Here is a 15,986-nt window from a genome sequence, read left to right on the forward strand (position 1 = left end):
GGGGTACCTATTTCCTCTTTACATAAATGATATCAAGATTCCAGTAAATGGTACTCATATAACCCTGTTTGCAGATGACACAAACATTGTAGTAACTGACATAAACCGGGTATTGCCAACATCTGCAACCAGAGTTATAGAATATTTGCAAAATTGGTTTGAAGTGAACAAATTAACCATAAATATCTCTAAAACTAATTATATCCATTACAGGAAAGCAAAGTCACACTCTGATCTAGATCTCAGAATACAAAGTAAAGAAATTGTGAGAGTTGCTACCACAAAATTCTTAGGTGTACATATAGATGAAAATTTAGACTGGAAATCCCATATCCTGTATCTCTCACATAAGTTAAGCTCTGCTTGCTTTGCTTTGCGCGTTATTAGCTTTGTATGTAGTGGGGAATGTAGCAGAGCTGTTTACTTTGCTTATATACATTCTGCTATTACCTATGGCCTCATCTTCTGGGGTCATAGTAAGAAAAATCTCAAAACCATCTTCACTCTACAAAAACGAGCTGTTAGAATAATTACCAACAGTTCAAGGCTAACTCCTTCAAAGCAATTATTTAAACAGCTGAATATTCTACCCCTACCGTGCCTCTATATACAGAAAAGCGTAATTAGTGTAAAACGAAATATTAACAATTTCCAATCCAACTCGGATCTACATACTTACAACACAAGAAAGTGCAATGACATTCATATAAAAAGAGTTAACAAGGCTTTGGCGCAGAAACAAACAAACATAGAAGGAAGTAGATTGTATAACAAACTACCGGTAAAGATAAAAGAAATAAAAAAATTGTCTTCATTTAAAGAAGCAGTATTCAAATTTTTAATGACCAACTGCTATTATAGTGTAAAAGAATACCTGGAATAGCTCCATACTAAACAATTATATTTATGTACTCTGTGCCAATAGTAATTTTTATCTGACTGTTGCTATGATCTAAATAAATAATATGCACAAAAGTGCTAGAATTGTATGTGTTATATCTAAATATCAACTGTGTATTCCATGTAAAAAGTCTTTCTCATACATCAATGTGGTCTGATGTTACGTAGTCTACTATGCACATCTGTATTTTGTACAGTATTGTTCACCCTACATGTGTGTATATATATACTATGTATTTTTTTGATGAAATCCATGCAATGTAAATTCTCTCTGGATGAATAAACTACTACTACTACTACTACTACTACTAACAGCCAGGCAGTGATGTCATCAGGTCACTTCCTAAGATCATGTAGTTGCACTGAAATATGTTATGGAGCTTGTAATGTGGAAGGGTCAGCACTGTTTACTTTATTTATCAATGTCACCCCTAACTTGCTTAATTTCAGTTCTCCTTCCTTTCTGCTAAAGTTGTTTTCATACTTTGTAGTTTTTATGGCCTCTGGCCTCTGTGTACATCGTATCATAGTGATGATTGGACCCTGATAAAACTATAGTATCAGAAAGCAAATTTGTTGGCTACAGCCAATTTATTTGTGTTGCCTAGACACAAACTGCCTTAAAAGGAAATGGCTACTCTAACAAAGAGATAAATAAGGCACTACATCCTGAAGGATCTGGAGGCTCTACTGAAACAGAACAAGCTAAAGAAGGAGTTTTCATCACATTCTTGAAAACAGTCACAGATCATGTCAGCAGGGTACTAAAAACCAGTGTTGACACAGTATTCAAACAGACAAGAAAGTTGCATGAATATTTGAACAGTACAAAGGTTCTATGCTAGCTGCTTGCCACAGGTGGAGTATAACAAATCCCTTGCACATGTAGCTAAAGGAAGCATAAACACCTGGCTAGAGAATAGAAGACAAGTGTCACTGGGGCAAGACACAAACTGGCAGTATAAAATCACACTCTGGGGCCAGGGAACCACCAAATTCTTCAGTACTATAGGTTTGTCAAGGTCCAGTCATTATTATGCTAGAATGTACAGAAGTGCTCTAGAAATTCAAAGGCACAAAAACAACTTAACAGAAAGGAAGAAGGCTTGAAATTACACAAGTTGGTGGCCTTAGTGCTAAATCAAATAATACTAACTCTTTTGCATTACAAGCACCATAACTTACATCAGCACAATCTCAGATAACGGACTGATGATGATGCAACCTAAACATTGCATAGATACATATAAACAGTTCAGCTTGAGTTTGTTTAAGTTTGACAGTACTGTCTGTCTTAATAGCCTGCGATGATATCTGCAGCATGAGGAGATGAAGCATTCGGTACAGAAACACCTTGTAGTTGGGCCTAATGCCCGAATAACAAAAACTGTGTATATGTATGCAATTCTGACCATTACTTATCTTGAGTGCCTACATGTTCTATGCAGAGCAACAAACTCCAAGAGAGTCATACTTCACCATCCTTTGTAACACTTCTGATCTCTCCAGTGTCTCACGACTATTATGAGAGGGGCAGGGAGAGACCAACTCGGTGAAAAACACAACCTATTTAATGAACATGGCTCTGAGAATTAACCTACTTTGTATCTATCAACATCATTTTCAAAAATTCTACACCTATTTTATCTATGACACAAAAGAGAAAAATTATCCAAAAGTAGCCGAATTTTCAGGTATTCTTTTGGGCTCATTATCTCATCAAAGAAGAAAACACACAAAGCCACAATTGAAATATAAAGCGTTACAGACTTTTTAATTAAATAAAAATTTAATTACTGCACAATGATTGAAATTAGTTATGGTCAGTTTTACATTTATGAGTGACATCATCCTAAAAGTATGATATTATAGTTACACACTATTCATACTTAAAGGAATGTGCAATAATATTCTTAATTACATTTTTTCATAGGGTGAAGGACTTTCTACATTTCTGGAACTTTATTTTCCAAATATATGTTAGTGCCATTTTAATGTGCTTTGCAAAATGGGGCTTTGCTCTTGCCTTTACTTGGTGTAGGAAGATACTTTACATATTGTGTTGGCTACTACACTAATTTTATCCTCCAATGAAGTGTGACATTGGGCTGGTGCTACACAAGTGCTATATCAATATTTTACGTCAGGGACAAGGTACTAAACAAGATGTATAGTCTTGTTACTGGTTGTCTTAGACCTATGACATTTGTAAATCTTTACCAAATCATTGGCATAGCACCACCAGATACTTGTCGTCAAGTAACTGTCAGCACAAAGAGAACGAATCACTCTCGTCAGAAAAACCACCTGCTACATGGGGACGTTCCGGCAGCCCCAAGGTTTAGATCCAGAAGAAATTTCCTCAAGATCACTCCAGTCTTCCAAACAGCAGCATCTACAGCAAGAAAACAGTCGAGAATAGTCCTGATGGCCTTTCCCTTCAGAATACCTCCCAACTGGGCATGAACAGAATTGGATCAAATGCAAGTCACTCAACCACCTTTGTTCTGGAGTTTAAAGATCCAGGAGTAATGCATAGAAATAGCACTTTCCTGTGGATGCTGCTAACTGTGACTGCAGAGAAACAAGGGCCATGGATCACCTACTGTATTGTCAACTATGCCCTTTCTTCTTGCACTTATGATGATCTGTTTGTGACACTTCATTTGTTTGTAATGGTAATTACCATTTACTGTATTTGTTTTTCTTACTAGAATAAAAAATGAGTTTACAGAGAGCAGACATTTTTATAGGTGAATGTGTTTACCCCAAATAAAAATAAAAATTCTCTGTATCTTTGTAACAAGATAAAAAAAATAGTGACTGTTCAGATTCTATCTCTCCAATATCATATTGCTACAACATCACATTTTATTATATACAAAAGGCTTCAGTTATATGTATCAGTCTCACCTGTTGCGTCAGTGTACATAACAGCCTTGGTGTTTGTATCAGGGAAATAGAGTCCATATCGAAAGAACAGAGAACGTACAAAAGGTAGTTCTTCAAATTCTTGAAGTGTAATTGGATTTTTCAGTAATTGCCATTCAGCTTGCAATGGAAAGAACTCATAGATGAATTCTCGTGGATCTGTGAGGAAGTAGTGGTCATCATATTCATACCTGAGCAAGAAAGAAATCAAAAATTCATTCAATCACAGATAATTATTTTCTCACAAAAAGTATCTGAAACTAGTTTGTATTTCACCGCTGCAAGTTTTATGTTTATGACTATTTAACAGAAGCAGAAATGCGACAAACATTCTAAAATAATGAAGTGACATTAACAATAAAAGCCAGCGGCCGTGCCGCAGTGGTAACACTGGTTCCCGTCAGATCACTGAAGTTAAGCACTGTCGGGCTGGGCTAGCATTTGGATGGGTAACCACCCAGTCTGCCGAGCACTGTTGGCAAGCAGGGTGCACTCAACCCTTGTGAGACAAACTGAGGAGCTACTTGATTGAGAAGTAGTGGCTCCGGTCTCTAATCTATTAATAAAAAAATGAAATGAGCATATGGCATTGTTGGCTGGGAGGCCCCATTCGGGGAAGTTCGGCCACCAAGTGCAAGTCTTATTTCAGTCAGCACCCCAATGGGTAACTTTCGCACCAATGATGAGGATGAAATGATGGTGAGGACAACACACACCCAGCCACTGAATGGAGAAAATCTCCAACCTGGCTGGGAATCGAACCCGGACCCACTTGCATGGGAGGTGAGCGCGTTACCACCCAGCTAAGCAGGTGGACTAATCTATTGATATTTCTGGGAGAGAGAACTGTACCTAATGCTGTCTGCTCACAGTAGACGTAACAGGACACACAGAAAATTGAAATTAAATATATTTATCCTAATCTGGTGCCTGAAGAGGGGCAGCAGCCTTTTCAGTAGTTGCAGGGGCAACGGTCTGGATGATTGACTGATCTGGCCTTGTAACACTAACCAAAACGGCCTTGCTGTGCTGGTACTGTGAACAGCTGAAAGCAAGGGGAAACTACAGCCATAATTTTTCCCAAGGGCATGCAGCTTTACTGTATGGTTAAATGATGATGGCGTCCTCTTGGGTAAAATATTCCGGAGGTAAAATAGTTCCCCATTCGGATCTCCAGGCGGGGACTACTCAAGAGGACATCGTTATTAGGAGAAAGAAAACTGGCATTCTACGGATCGGAGTGTGGAATGTCAGATCCCTTAATCAGGCAGGTAAGTTAGAAAATTTAAAAAGGGAAATGGATAGGTTAAAGTTAGATATAGTGGGAATTAGTGAAGTTCGGTGGCAGGAGAAACAAGACTTTTGGTCAGGTGAATACATGGTTATAAATACAAAATCAAATAGGGGTTATGCAGGAGTAGGTTTAATAATGAATAAAAAAATAGGAGTGCAGGTAAGCTACTACAAACAGCATAGTGAACGCATTATTGTGGCCAAGATAGACACAAAGCCCACGCCTACTACAGTAGTACAAGTTTATATGCCAACTAGCTCTGCAGATGATGAAGAAATTGAAGAAATGTATGATGAGATAAAAGAAATTATTCAGATAGTGAAGGGAGATGAAAATTTAATAGTCATGGGTGACTGGAATTCGATAGTAGGGAAAGGAGAGAAGGAAATGTAGTAGGTGAATATGGATTGGGGGGAAGAAATGAAAGAGGAAGCCACCTGGTAGAATTTTGCACAGAGCATAACTTAATCATAGCTAACACTTGGTTCAAGAATCATAAAAGAAGGAAGTACACATGGAAGAAGCCTGGAGATACTGACAGGTTTCAGATAGATTATACAATGGTAAGACAGAGATTTAGGAACCAGGTTTTAAATTGTAAGACATTTCCAAGGGCAGATGGGGACTCTGACCACATCCTATTTGTTATGAACTGTAGATTAAAACTGAAGAAACTGCAGAAAGGTGGGAATTTAAAGAGATGGGACCTGGATATACTGACTAAACCAGAGGTTGTACAGAGTTTCAGGGAGAGCATAAGGGAACAACTGACAAGAATGGGGGAAAGAAATACAGTCGAAGAAGAAAGGGTAGCTTTGAGGGATGAAGTAGTGAAGGCAGCAGAGGATCAAGTAGGTAAAAAGATTAGGGCTAGTAGATATCCTTGGGTGACTGAAGAAATATTGAATTTAATTGATGAAAGAAGAAAATATAAAAATGCAGAAAATGAAGCAGGCAAAAAGGAATACAAACGTCTCAAAAATGAGATCGACAGGAAGTGCAAAATGGCTAAGCAGGCATGGCTAGACGACAAATGTAAGGGTGTAGAGGCTTATCTCACTAGGGGTAAGATAGATACTGCCTACAGGAAAATTAAAGAGACCTTTGGAGAAAAGAAAACCACTTGCATGAATATCAAGAGCTCAGATGGAAACCCAGTTCTAAGCAAAGAAGGGAAAGCAGAAAGGTGGAAGGAATATATAGAGTGTCTATACAAGGGCGACGTACTTCAGGGCAATATTATGGAAATGGAAGAGGATGCAGCTGAAGATGAAATGGGAGATATGATACTGCGTGAACAGTATGACAGAACACTGAAAGACCTAAGTCGAAACAAGGCCCTAGGAGTAGACAACATTCCTTTAGAACTACTGGCAGCCTTGGGAGAGCCAGTCCTGACATAACTATACCATCTGGTGAGCAAGATGTATGAGACAGGCAAAATTCCCTCAGACTTCAAGAAGAATATAATAATTCCAATCCCAAAGAAAGCAGGTGTTGACAGATGTGAAAATTACCGTACTATCAGTTTAATAAGTCACAGCTGCAAAATACTAACATGAATTCTTTAGGTTGGTGGTTGGTTGGTTTGGGGAAGGAGACCAGACAGCGTGGTCATCGGTCTCATCGGATTAGGGAAGGATTGGGAAGGAAGTCGGCCGTGCCCTTTCAGAGGAACCATCCCGGCATTTGCCTGGAGTGATTTAGGGAAATCACGGAAAACCGAAATCAGGATGGCCGGACGCGGATGAATTCTTTACAGACGAATGGAAAAAGTGGTAGAAGCTGACCTCGGGGAAGATCAGTTTGGATTTCATAGAAATATTGGAACACGTGAGGCAATACTGACCCTACGACTTATCTTACAAGCTAGATTAAGAAAAGGCAAACCTAGGTTTCTAGCATTTGTAGACTTACAGAAAGCTTTTGACAACGTTGACTGGAATATTCTCTTTCAAATTCTGAAGGTGGTAGAGGTAAAATACAGGGAGCAAAAGGCTATTTACAATTTGTACAGAAACCGGATGGCAGTTGTAAGAGTCGAGGGGCACGAAAGGGAAGCAGTGGTTGGGAAGGGAGTGAGACAGGGTTGTAGCCTCTCCCCAATGTTATTCAATCTGTATATTGAGCTAGCAGTAAAGGAAACAAAAGAAAAATTTGGCGCAGGTATTAAAATCCATGGAGAAGAAATAAAAACTTTGAGGTCCGCAGATGACATTGTAATTCTGTCAGAGACAGCAAAGGACTTGGAAGAGCAGTTGAGCGGAATGGACAGTGTCTTGAAAGGAGGGTACAAGATGAACATCAACAAAAACAAAACGAGGATAATGAAATGTAGTCGAATTAAATTGGGTGATGCTGAGGGAATTAGATTAGGAAATGAGATGCTTAAAGTAGTAAATGAGTTTTGCTATTTGGGGAGCAAAATAACTGATGATGGTCGAGGTAGAGAGGATATAAAATGTAGACTGGCAATGGCAAGGAAAATGTTTCTGAAGAAGAGAAATTTGTTAACATCGAGTATAGATTTAAGTGTCAGGAAGTCGTTTCTGAAAGTATTTGACGGAGTGTAGCAATGTATGGAATGGTCGATAAATAGTTTGGACAAGAAGAGAATAGAAGCTTTTGAAATGTGGTGCTACAGAAGAACGCTGAAGATTAGATGGGTCGATCACATAACTAATGAGGAGGTACTGAATAGAATTGGGGAGGAGAGGAGTTTGTGGCCCAACTGACTAGAAGAAGGGATCGGTTGGTAGGACATGTTCTGAGGCATCAAGGGATCACCAATTTAGTATTGGAGGGCAGCGTGGAGGGTAAAAATCGTAGAGGGAGACCAAGAGATGAATACACTAAGCAGATTCAGAAGGATGTAGGTTGCCGTATGTGCTGGGAGATGAAGCAGATTGCACAGGATAGAGTAGCATGGAGAGCTGCATCAAACCAGTCTCAGGACTGAAAACTGCAACAACAATGACATCTTAATCTATAAAGCTATTTACACATTTTTTCCGCAGTTAGCTCCCAAGAATGAAGTTATACCAGAAAATGTGAGTTCTGGTACCCATATTTAATGTGATGTTACATCAGAGCTGTTCAAACTATAGGTAAGAACAGCCCATTTAGGTATATTCTTTAATAATGACAGGAACTTGACTTGCTTCCCCACGTTTTCCAGTTTATACAACAAATGTATGATATTATTCCCTATTAAATGTCTTACAAGGATTATCCTAAAAGGCAAACATGTGCAAAATTTTTCTGAGGCGCTTTACATTAGATTAATGGATATATAGATCATAGTTTCATTTATCATTTATATTTGATCAGCACTGATATATATTTTGTGAGACTTGGCCCTTTATTCATTCTGCCATTTTGACTTAACCTTTTATTTCTTTCATATGTGTAGATTAATTAAAGTGGAGCATGGATTGGCAGTAATCAGTGCCGCATGGTCACTCTTTAACTGTACATCCCTACCAGGTTTGTCAACATTTTCCCAAGGCAGATTTACTTCACTGTCTACATACACATTTAATCTGACTTCTCTTCTGATACCTGACCTGTAAGAGTAGCTTGGCATAGTCCCTAATGTAATCAAGCAGCGTAATTCCCGTGAGGATGGGCCAAAGTATTAACTTTGTTGTAACGTCTTTCTGGCTCTCTCAGCCAACTTAGAACCTTCTCTTAACTTTATAGTTGCCTACCTGTGTATTCCTTTAAATCTGATGATAAGTGAGTCACTTGGTGCAAAACTGGAACTGTGTGATGGATATAACAAATGTTTCTACCTAAAGGATTGAAATAATTTCTTTGTGCTGTGTTAGAACACATTGTATCACTGACACAGTAAAAAAAAAAAAAAAAAAAAAAAAAAAAAAAAAAAAACCTCCAGTTCCAAAGATGCCACAGGGTCAGAAGCCTGCTATCCTCTAAATGTCTGTCACAAATAAACAAATTAATTATCTCCATAGGCAAGGATTAATGGTCTAAGGCAAGGCAAGCCAGTAAAGAAATTTTGAAAATTCCTGTAATTGGATAGGTAAAGAAATTTACTCACCACACAAACTTTTGGAGTCAGTGGCTCCTGCTTCTGTCAGAAGGATTGAAGGGGAAAGAAGACAGGTGAAAGGAAAAGACTCTTGCTTCCCCTTCAACCCCTCTGTCAAAGAAGGAGCAACTGGCTCCAAAAGCTTGCAGATATATTATCCATGCAATTACAGTGTATTTTCAAAACCTGACTATTTTCATTGGTTACAGGTGACTGTATATGTTCGGATGGACATGTGTGTGTGTGCACGAGTGTATACCTCTCCCTTTTTCCCCCTAAGGTAAGTCTTTCTGCTCCCGGGACTGGAATGACTCCTTACCCTCTCCCTTAAAACCCACATCCTTTCGTCTTTCCCTCTCCTTCCCTCTTTCCTGATGAATCAACCGTGGGTTGTGAAAGCTTGAAATTTGTGTGTGTGTTTGTGTGTTTTTTATTGTCTCCTATCAACATACCAACGCTTTCGTTTGGTAAGTTACAGCATATTTATTTTTAGATATATGATTATTTTCATTGACATTTAAGATACATCATGTGTTACAACTCATTACTTCCTAAAATCTCATTCTACTATAGTCTGATGGGGGAAGTGGACCTTCCCGAAAGAATTGTGCGGCTGCGGTACAGTGACACACAAAATCTGTTGTCCATTTCCTGTCCAGCAGTGTAATGCAATGAGTGGCGATTTACAGTGATTCTATTTGTGTGATTTCAGTTACCAAAGTCTGTCAGTTCAGTTAATATATTTTGTGACACACTTAGTTATCCAGAAGTGATGAATAGTCATACTATAGTGTAATAAAATGTGCATAATACAAAAAAGAGATATCTTCAGAGTAAAGATCATTCGGTTGTCTCTAAGATTATTACAGCTTGTGTTAAAGAGTTGGCACAAAAAGAACTGAGGGCTAATATTTCCAGTCCCAATCAAAGAGCTGTGATTTATACAGAAGTCAGTCTTGGCATAAAATGCACTTCAGAAAGGAATGAAAAAATATACCATATGGTTTACTACAATTGCCAAGACAGAGAGCTAAGAAATTTTGGAAGAAATCCATTATTGTAAACAGATTTTGAAAATTAGTAATTTGACAAATGATGGGGGGACTTCTGCATAAATAAAAAATACTGTGCCAACTTATTCCAGTAAAACAAAAGTTACATCTTTCTTGGCAGCATTGCGTGAAATGGGATTTACCTGAAAGAGACCTCTATATAAAAGAAAGTTATTGGCAGAGAGAAGTGATGTAATTGACTGGTGATGCAAATACTTGATACAAGTAAGGAAGAGCAAGACCATAAGTTCTTTTATATTTATGAAACTTGCATCGACTGCAAACAGTGTGGCAGAACTGCCAGAAAACATTGGCAGAACTGCCAGAACAGCATTACTCTTAGCAAATGTTGGCAATACCATGGCATTCAGCAACATGTACTACATTAACAGTGAATATTGGACCCAATACTGGGTTTATTTGTTAGTCTACATCAATGTTATCCTCATCTGCATATTTTCCATAGCATATTATACATTTATTCCAGTACTTTTTCCAATTCCTGACACACCTCTAGAACTCTGTCACTGGGATATCGTTTTAGTTGTCTCAGTGATGCATTTTTAGTCTCATCTGTGCTTGTAAAAAGATTGCCTTTTAAGTTTTTCTTTATGTTTGGTAGCAAAAATTCACATGGGGCAAGGGCACCATCACAGTGTTGTTTTTGGCCAAAAATTCAAGAAGACACAACGAGGTGTAAGCAGGTGCATTATTGTGGTGCAGAAACCAATAATTGTTCCATGAAAAATCCAAACTATTTGGTATTGTTTCATGCAAATGGCAGTGAACTTATAAGTATAGCATTTCTTATCAAATGATTTACCTTGTGGCAAAAAGTCTGGGTGCGCTATACAGTTAGAATCGAAGAGCACTGCTGAAGCATAACATTCACATCTGGCCACATTTGTTGAGAATTTATTGGTATTGGCAATCGAGAATGCTACCACTGAGATGACTGAGGTTTAGTTTCAACAAAGTATCCATGAACTCATGTTTTGTCTCCTATAATGACCCGTTCTGTCATCTTCACCTTCTCCGAAACAGCAGTTGTAAACCCATGTTTCACTCATGGTAGACTCACCAAAAGCAATATTCAGTGTACCTAAAACTTTCATGCACTTCATTCCATTCTTATAGCAAAATTTAATACAATTGCTCTGATTGATTTTTATGCAAAATAAACAATTGCTGATACCACTAAAACACATGTAATTTTTTTAACAGCTGACAACAGACTAAATATCCAATATGCCTAATTTTGTACAGATACTTTCAGACATGTTTACCAATGTTGTTGTTCTTGTGGTCTTCAGTCCTGAGACTGGTTTGATGCAGCTCTCCATGCTACTCAATCCTGTGCAAGCTTCTTCATCTCCCAGTACCTACTGCAACCTACATCCTTCTGAATCTGCTTGGTGTATTCATCTCTTGGTCTCCCTCTACGATTTTTACCCTCCACGCTGCCCTCCAATGCTAACTTTGTGATCTCTTGATGCCTCAGAACGTGTCCTACCAACCGGTCCCTTCTTCTTGTCAAGTTGTGCCACAAACTCCTCTTCTCCCCAATTCTATTCAATACCTCCTCATTAGTCATGTGATCTACCCATCTAATTTTCAGCATTCTTCTGTAGCACCACATTTCGAAAGCTTCTATTCTCTTCTTATCCAAACTACTTATCATCCATGTTTCACTTCCATACATGGCTACACTCCATACAAATACTTTCAGAAACGACTTCCTGACACTTAAATCTATACTCGATGTTAACAAATTTCTCTTCTTCAGAAACGTTTTCCTTGCCATTACCAGTCTACATTTTATATCCTCTCTACTTCGACCATCATCAGTTATTTTGCTCCCCAAATAGCAAAACTCCTTTACTACTTTAAGTGAGTCATTTCCTAATCTAATTCCCTCGGCATCACCTGACTTAATTCGACTACATTCCATTATCCTCGTTTTACTTTTGTTGATGTTCATCTTATATTCTCCTTTCAAGACACTGTCCATTCCGCTCAACTGCTCTTCCAACTCCTTTTCTGTCTCTGACAGAATTACAATGTTTACCAATACAATGACCAAAAATTATATATTCCCCATTACTTTTGAACTCTCCTCCCGTAGCAAGAATTGCTGCATCTCAATGCACCCTATCAAGGAAAACTTCTGCCTCTTAGTGGAAGCACAATGTAGGAATAAGCCTTAAATTCTACAGTGTAACTGCACTATATTGTGTTTAATATCACAGAATATATCCATCTGTTTCTGAGGAGGTAATGGATGTATAAGCATTCAGGTGAACAGGCAATCAGTTCTATATTTGTAATAGATACAGGAACACTGACTTATGACTTCTGTTCTTACATTAAAGTAACTTACTCTACAATGTTGTGCTTGGAAGGGGCCAATTTTCCTCTGTATTCCAGTAGAGTTAACACATTTATCTAAAAATACATGCTGCCTGGATGCATCTGTACACTGATTTAAAGCCCGCACCATGGAAGGCTTGGTACTATGTTGAGAAACAGCATGTAGAAGCACCTTGTGATATAGCTGGGTAGCAGAGTGAGGACTCGCTTGCTCACTCACAAGTTTACCAAAAGACTACACTCTGTGCAGCAATGACAGTTAAGATCATATTTTTCCAAAGTCATGCGAATGGCCTTTTAACAACTGGTAACGAGAAGAATTTTTGGGTACTTCACAATGTAGTTTTTAGTGTCCACTTGTAACAACTGTTGTGTTTAGTCTGGTCTCATTTCAGAATAGTTTTCAACAATGGAACCAAAAATCAAAATGCTACTGTAGTAAATTTCTATTTCAAGTATAGATACGTTCTAATGAGTTGGATTTTTTAAAATGACCATGCTTATGTTTCGTTATTCCTTTTCTCTCTCTCTCTCCCTCTCTCTCTCTCTCTCTCTTTTCATTTTAACTACGGAATTAATCTGTGTTTTAAAATATAATATGGGTAGGTAAGTAAAAACCTACTCACCAAGTGGTGGCAGGAGAAAAAAATACACGAAAGATGTGGAAACACACAAGCTTACGGAGCCCAAGGCTCCTGGCAGAAGGACTGAAGGGAAAGAAAGAGGGGTGAAAGAAAAGGACCAATATGTTTAGGAAATGGAGAGAACTGTGAGTCAAGTGAGATTTACTGGGCAGGATGAGCAGGAAGGACTGATGGTTAGTGCCTGACCTGGACAAGATCTGAAAACCTGAGGACTTCATGTTCTCTACAACACAACGTCCATGACCTCAGTGCCTGTTCCAACACACGTGCTATCTGCATTCTTCCCCTGAAGACCAGTTTCTCAGAAATCCACAGGTAGGAACTAGTGTTACAACATGTCTTTCACTATTGCTGTCCACCTAGCCTTAATTTACATTATTACTTTCTTTAATTTCCTCTATCTCCACACTTCTTCTCAGTAACTATTCTTGTCTTCATTTCTTTTAGTTTTCTACTTCTTTTATTTCCTGACACATTTATTTTTCCCTGTGCCCCACCTTTACCACTTCTTTCTGCCCTTAATAACTCTCACATGATGCTTAGTCAATAATCTCTGTTTTGCTTATTACACTATATTCCATCTTTAAGCTTGTCCAGTGCAATCCCCAAAAATCAGTGTTTCCTCCTCATCCTGTCTGGTGAGACTCCCCTGACCCAGGGTTCTAGGTGACTTTTTTGAACTCCCTCATTTCCTAAGCCTCTCCAGTCTTTTCTTTCATCCCTGTTCCTCCCTTTTCAATTCATCTGCCAGAAGAAAGAGCCGATAGCTCTGAAAACTTGCGTGTTTCTTTAATCCTTGTATGCATTTTCCTACTGCTGCTTGGTGAGTAGACTTTATCGATCCAGTAATATTATGTTTTCAAAAATTGATTATTTCTGTTGTAGTCATGCACGAATTTCTGCTCTTACATTAACTGAAAATTATACTGGCAGGAAGAGCTTCTGATTGCAAAATAAATTAATTACCAAATTGCGAACCAGTGCAAACCCTCCAGCAACAGTACAAACCAGGAAGATAAATATCTGAGAATCTAGGCTTATACTATTTTAATGGACAGAAACATATGTTGACACATTCAATGATCACATAGTCACACTTGGAAATTTGAATATAAGTCGATCTGCAAAATAGTGGTAGCAGTTGTCTTTTTGAGATAGTGTGCAGTTTGAACCACAGTTTTCAGAAAGATAGTTAACTAAAATTTCGCAATAATGAAATTTAAATGTATTTTCTCTGTCTTTTCATTAACATACGGAACAAATAATTTCATGATTAACATATTTAGAGAACTGCTGTTGTATCCAACTACTTGCCACTGGCCAACTTCTTCGAAGGCTGGTGTGAAACCGTAATATTGTTTTACCATTTTGTTTGACAGAAACCGTGGTGGCAGCAGTTTCTCCATGTTCTCAAGCTATAGAATGAGTAACCTTTAACTTTTTCTGACAAGTTTCATTTTTAAGATTTGTAATTTACTACAAAATTTTTGGTTATAAATGATGTGTGACAAAATATTAAGCACATTCTTGGTTTTTCTCCATAACTGATATTCCTTTACAAAAACAATACTATACCTTAAACTGTCAGACTTTCCTTTGCTACCAGCTTTTGGTACTTCCTTGGCATTTACAAGATGCCGGGCTCCCCAGTTACACTGTACAAAACGCCAAGCTCCAGCCACATAAACAGCATTCCAGGAATTTCTGAATCTGTTATCTTCAAAGCGAACTCCAGGTTGGTACCCAGCAGATTTTGAATACCCCTTTATGACTACGCAGTGAAGACCAGCATAACTGCAAGACACAAACTTTTTAATTTAGTTTTAATTTCCATTTTTATATAGGTACATAGTCAGAATCCTTGAGTAGTTTGTTTTCTGTAGTACATTATATTCAAAATAAGATTCAAAATAAGAAAACTTCTTGCCTGCAAAGTCGTTTGAAAAGCACATGATAGCTTTCAGTTCCATGCTTTATTCCTCTTAGTAAACCCATAGGTGTATCTCCTCTCAGATTTTCATCAAACTGCATTGTATTCAGATTCTTCACTGTAATCCATCTGAATATTGTCCTGAAAAATAATGTTTTCATTTAGCCTCGTGTGCAGGCATGCAAAAATCTCTCTCCCTCTCTCTCTTTCTCATGTATGAGGGTGCATTTAGAAAGCTATATAGAACTGTTTCATAATGATTTAGAAAGTTTTAGTGAGAGAAACATGGAATCTTATTAGAAAATCATGTACAGGCTTGTAATTTATAGTATTATTCACCGAAGATTGGTAACTGACGTCGATATCAACTGCCTAAATAAGGAACACAGTAACAGGTTTGGGACAGTATTTACTTACACAAACAAGTTTTAAATGATAAATGTCTGGCAAAAAATGGCCTATCTTATGGTAGTTTCGGCTCTGTAAACTTCAACAAAATGTTTATAGACATGTGTAAAACCCTAAAAATCAAGGGAAACATACATTCTGATGGAGCTGACAAAGGAAAGATACAAACTGAAAATAAAAATTATAAATACCAAAGAAAGAACGCTCATACAGTGTCATAGTCAACCACAAAAATGTTCTACTGATGCAATGGAATATCAGTGGCTCAACAGCAGAACTTCCAAACCTTAAATACTCTTAAACCGATGAACTTCAAATTCTATAAATAAATATCAAAACAATCTGTCTAAACAAACTTTGGTTAATAGAAGATTGTATAAAAGTTGTAAAAAACATTAATAAT

General features: G+C 37.8%; 1 protein-coding gene and 1 pseudogene across 1 annotated transcript in view; one reads left to right on the top strand and one right to left on the bottom strand.

Annotated features, from left to right (window-relative positions):
- Positions 1-15,986, bottom strand: part of LOC126483882 (hillarin) — a 553,379-nt gene that overhangs the window by 16,878 nt on the left and 520,515 nt on the right. Inside the window, exons 6-8 of the mRNA XM_050107138.1 lie at positions 15,173-15,316; positions 14,821-15,039; positions 3,814-4,022 (exon numbers count right to left, since the gene is read on the bottom strand). Of these exons, the coding sequence (XP_049963095.1) occupies positions 3,814-4,022; positions 14,821-15,039; positions 15,173-15,316 (572 nt within the window). The remainder of the gene's footprint in view (positions 1-3,813; positions 4,023-14,820; positions 15,040-15,172; positions 15,317-15,986) is intronic.
- On the top strand, positions 4,195-4,312 carry LOC126485688 (5S ribosomal RNA; annotated as a pseudogene).

Source organism: Schistocerca serialis, chromosome 6 (genome assembly GCF_023864345.2).
Source record: "Schistocerca serialis cubense isolate TAMUIC-IGC-003099 chromosome 6, iqSchSeri2.2, whole genome shotgun sequence".
Lineage (NCBI taxonomy): Eukaryota > Metazoa > Arthropoda > Insecta > Orthoptera > Acrididae > Schistocerca > Schistocerca serialis.